Genomic DNA, 4,510 nt, shown 5'->3' with positions numbered 1-4,510 from the left:
TCGTAGTATGTTGGTTTCCAGATTTTTCTGCAGCCATACATGACAGTCTTCAGTTGCTTCTCCTCCCAAGAAATGCTTTTGATTAACGGTTGTGAAATAAAGTCAGATGTCGTAAAGTAGTCATAGTACTCAAACCAATACTGGTGTATGCATTTTTGTTTTCAGCATGGCGCCATGTAGACTCCACAGGGCCTGAGGGAAACATCGATAGTCTTCTGCTGCATGGACACGGTGAATCTAGAAAGACGGAAGGAACGATCACAGATAGGTAGATAACAGAAAGCTAACTATTTGTTGTCTTCCAGACGCTGTACCCTCGTGGTCGGGGATGGGCGCCTTCTTCGTTCGTGGGACATAAATGTCGGCGGTTTTGAATGGGAAATGGTTCTCTGACTCTGGCAGGTGATTATCACATTGCTCATCACGTTGTTTTTGTTTATGTATTTTACCTTTTATTGCGCCAGTTATTAACTAGTGTTGATTTCCTGTAGTTTCCAAGCATCAAGCTTTGTTGGGCACCTAGAGCTCATGTGAAGTACGTGGCCGTGCTGAAGAAAGCAGCCATCTCGCTGCATTACCTGACCACTGGCCATCAGAAATGGCTGGAGAATCTTCCTGAAAGGTAATGGGGCAATATCAATACAGAATGTGAACACTTAATCCCCCCAGTATTGCCTAATCTATTACAAGTTCTTATGCTGTACTTTTGAATGTATTGTGCCCCTATTCAAGAAGCTTAAAACATAGTATGGAATGTGATCTTAAATAACTCCATTATAACGCCTAGTAATAGGTGATCAACCATGAACTGAACCTCTTTTTTCTCCCCCAGTGAGACCGTTCAGTTACAGACTGTCTACTCTGAGGGAGATCGGACACGTCTATGTCCTGGGTGTGGTTCCCAATTCCCACCTTTTGATTGTAACTTCTTAGTGTTGAAGACCGGGGAGATCCTTAAGCAGGTAAGTTCATACTCTTTGACGGTTTCCTGCATCGTCATGCTAAAAAAGATGACTATTAGTGCTCATGCAATTTCTGAATGTCTGAACGAATTTCATTCATGTAAAATGCTTTTCGCGGGTCTATTCTTTTAGGTTCAGGTTGGAAAGCTCCGTTGGCTGTCGGACCGGGCTGGCTAACTGTGTTGTAGTGGGCCTAGGGGTTTCGTTGTGCGCAGATGTGGCTACTCTGTCGCTGTACACACTGGACCCTCCACCTGTAGCCCAGATGACCAGATCACATTGCAGGTACCTTCTAGAAACACCCTATTCCTTTCTGGATTAATTAACTTTTGTTGAGGCCTTACTCCTCTTGGGAATGGTTTGCAACTGATTTAGGGGGGTCTTTCATAACCCCTTTCACATCGTGTAGAGCAAACTTCTAAAAGCTGATACACCTACTCAACTGCGATAATCGAGGTTTAAAATAGGGTATTTAATGAAGGGTAAGTCAGTGGTGAAGGGATTCCTAACCAAACTATCTTACCAACATATATTGCCATTACCACTGCATCCAGGCAGGAAGACCCTATCGTCGGAAGTGGAAACAGCTATTACCATTTGCTGACGTTTAACAACCTTCTGCCATCACATGTACCTGCTATTCGGTAGTTTATCCTTTCCCCAGTGACATTACCCATTCAGGCCCTTACTCTTCGATTACGATGCCGTACTCCTAAGCGTTCTTGTATCTCTTGTCTTTCAGACCATTGAGCTGGAGCTGTCCCCTGGCTTCCAGCCGGTCCTGACGTCCAACCCAGCCCACCGCAGCCCAGTCCCCGCTCTCTGAGTTCTTTCTCCAGCTTGGACCCGCGCACCACCTGCTGCTGCAGCTCAACAGACATACCAAGTCGTGACACTGAGGTGGACTTCCAGCCCGGTAAGTCACCATTTGATGTACTTGACTCCCCGCGTGTTTGGGTAATCTTTTGTTCGATTGATTGACCTGCTCAACTTTTCATCATTCATCATCAATGAACCACTTTTATGTAGGAGGCACGTGTTTGTTAGTGTTTGAGTGTTGGTCCGATTCAGAGTATCTTTCTGTTAAAAATACCATATCTTCATATACGTGGTCAAAAAGAACTAAGATAACCAGAAATGTTAAACCTGGATTTATAAAGAAAATATATTTTTGTTTTATTCAAATATCAACAGTATGTCATTCCTCCCTCACCTCACCATCTGTTATGCAGTTCAGAACATTATATGCGGCTGAATGCGGGGGAGAATTCCATTTGAACCTTCTTCGTCTTTATTTCAGTCTCTGCTGGTTTCCTTTGCAACCACTGGTGAGAAAACTGTTGCTGCTGTCATGGCGACCAAGAATACAACGGTGAGAATCTCAGGGGGTCAGACGTTGAAAGCACGTTTCTCACTGATCGTTCACAAGGATGATGCTCTTTGAAATTACCCGAGGGAAAGATATGGACATCTTGATTTTCCATTTTTCTTGTATTAAATATAATGAAGTCCATGCTATATGCTTCTGTAAAATGAAATAACGTATGGCTTTTGAAGTATTTTTCCTTAAAAAACTATGTTTTGGGTCTTGCAAAATTGTGTATATTTAAAAATGTGTTCTTTCATCTGACATATTATAATTTGTATCCCACTAAAAACCTCAGTTTTGAGATTCATAAGCCCGATATCGAGAGCACACGAAACAAGCATGGTGAAAACCTCTGTTCACACAATAAGTCGCTAAGATATGTTGTCTCCACCCTACCCCCCCTAGGCCAACACCATCATTCTCTACAGTGCAGACTCTGGTCGCAGGCTCCTGGACACCACTATAATCTTCCCTGTGGACCCCAACAGTGGGAAACCAGAGAAGGTGAGTCCACACTTTACACAAAACTGAGGAGCACAGAACATTATTTCAATTCCGGAGAACCCAAGGGAAACTAAAGTGCTCTATGGCTTATGCCAAGGATCAGGGAATAGCCGTTTTTATATTTTTATAAACATAAACCCTATGGCCGTCCCTTGTTGCAAACGTTTAACCCTGTCCACCTCCGTGATTGTGTGCTTTGGTTTCCAGCTGTACATCCAGGCCTTCCTGAAGAAGGACGACTCTGTGGGCTACAGGGTGATGGTGCAGTCTGAGGACCAGACCCTCACCTTCATGCAGCAGCCAGGTGGGAGCTTCCTCCTCTAGTGGCTCTTCTCCGCTTCAACCGGAGCTCTGAACGACAATACAGGCAGATTGTTACTAATGTGACCATCTGAAGTATTGTAACCTAATGTAAAACTGTTGTACAAATGACAAAATGAGAATAATCCCATGGTGTACACGGAGGATCAAATTTTTGTCCATATGTCCAACCTTGTTAGTGTTGATATATTTATATATACATGATTGAAACTACCTTATGGGGAGTTTCTTTCATATATATATGTATATATATCTCTCTCAACACTAACAAGGTTGGACCACGGAGCATCAGAACAAGGGCCAGCCGTTCTTCAGAGGTGTGATGGAGGCTGTGTGGTTGGCTTGCAGGTCGTGTGATGTGGACCAGGGAGGAGGCCCTCTCGGATGTGGTTACCATGGAAATGGTGGACCTGCCTCTCACGGGCACGCAGGCCGAGTTGGAGGGGGAGTTTGGCAAGAAGGGGTAAAGGAGCCATTTTGATTTGAATACAAATGACTCGCCTTTTTTAACATTTTGATTAATATGCTTTCAAACCTGTTGTAGTCCATCCACAACAATTGTTTTCTTTTACGATAACCTACTTTATCAGAAAAGTACCTTTTTTTTTAATTAAATTATTAAAAAAAAATAAGGTTATAATTTCAGTCCTAAATCATTACATTGTAGAGTTATAGTGATGCAGAAGATAATGGCCAGGCTGATTTATTGTGGCAGCTGTAGTTTTTGAGTGACGGCAGGAGGAGGTTCCAGCAGCGGTCCAATCTCTCTTTCTCACACTGTTGCTTTGATGCTAATGCTACTGCTAATGCTCTAATGCTAATGTTCTGTAAGCTTCATCCTCCTTTTGTTTTTTGTCCTTTTATTTCAATGCGGCATTTGGATTTAGCCATACAAGGTAACGTGCTTCTCTGCTTTTTGCATTTCTTGGATTTCATGTGCTTTTCTGAAAGTATTTTGATGAGAAAAGCATGTTTCACTTTTCAGCCTTTTAACCCCCTTTATCTGACGTGCGTGCTTTCATACACTAAATCAAACCATTTCATTTAATGAGTCTAACAAAAGTGAATGCTTCAAAGGGCTTCACAGGAAGTTTTAAAGGCATTTTCTAACCCTTAAATTGTTGAAAGTAAAAACACCCAAAATCTAACTGGGCAAATGATTAAACACAAACGATCTGTCGTATGATATTGCAATACATAATTCAAAAAAGTACATAAGAAAAACCCGCAAACGACCTAGCACGGTAGTTATTTGGGTAGAGATGAGCGACCGGCTGGTCGTTAAATAAGCACAAATGTATTAAACAACTTTACAAGCAAATTCTGTTCTATTCTTCTATCGCGGACACTCGTT

At 42.4% G+C, this 4,510-nt stretch overlaps 1 protein-coding gene across 1 annotated transcript; it reads left to right on the top strand.

Moving 5' to 3' along the window:
- The first annotated feature begins 2,211 nt into the window (after nt 1-2,211).
- On the top strand, nt 2,212-3,623 carry LOC130386873 (ER membrane protein complex subunit 1-like). Its single transcript, XM_056595767.1, has 4 exons — nt 2,212-2,334; nt 2,737-2,835; nt 3,043-3,139; nt 3,505-3,623. Exons 1-4 carry the CDS (start codon nt 2,218-2,220, stop codon nt 3,621-3,623), a joined length of 432 nt encoding a protein of 143 aa, XP_056451742.1. The 5' UTR covers nt 2,212-2,217.
- The last annotated feature ends 887 nt before the right edge of the window (nt 3,624-4,510 follow it).

Source organism: Gadus chalcogrammus, chromosome 1, assembly GCF_026213295.1.
Source record: "Gadus chalcogrammus isolate NIFS_2021 chromosome 1, NIFS_Gcha_1.0, whole genome shotgun sequence".
Taxonomy (NCBI): domain Eukaryota; kingdom Metazoa; phylum Chordata; class Actinopteri; order Gadiformes; family Gadidae; genus Gadus; species Gadus chalcogrammus.
The sequence above is the reverse complement of the archived record's forward strand: the minus strand, read 5'-3'. Positions and strand labels throughout refer to the sequence as shown.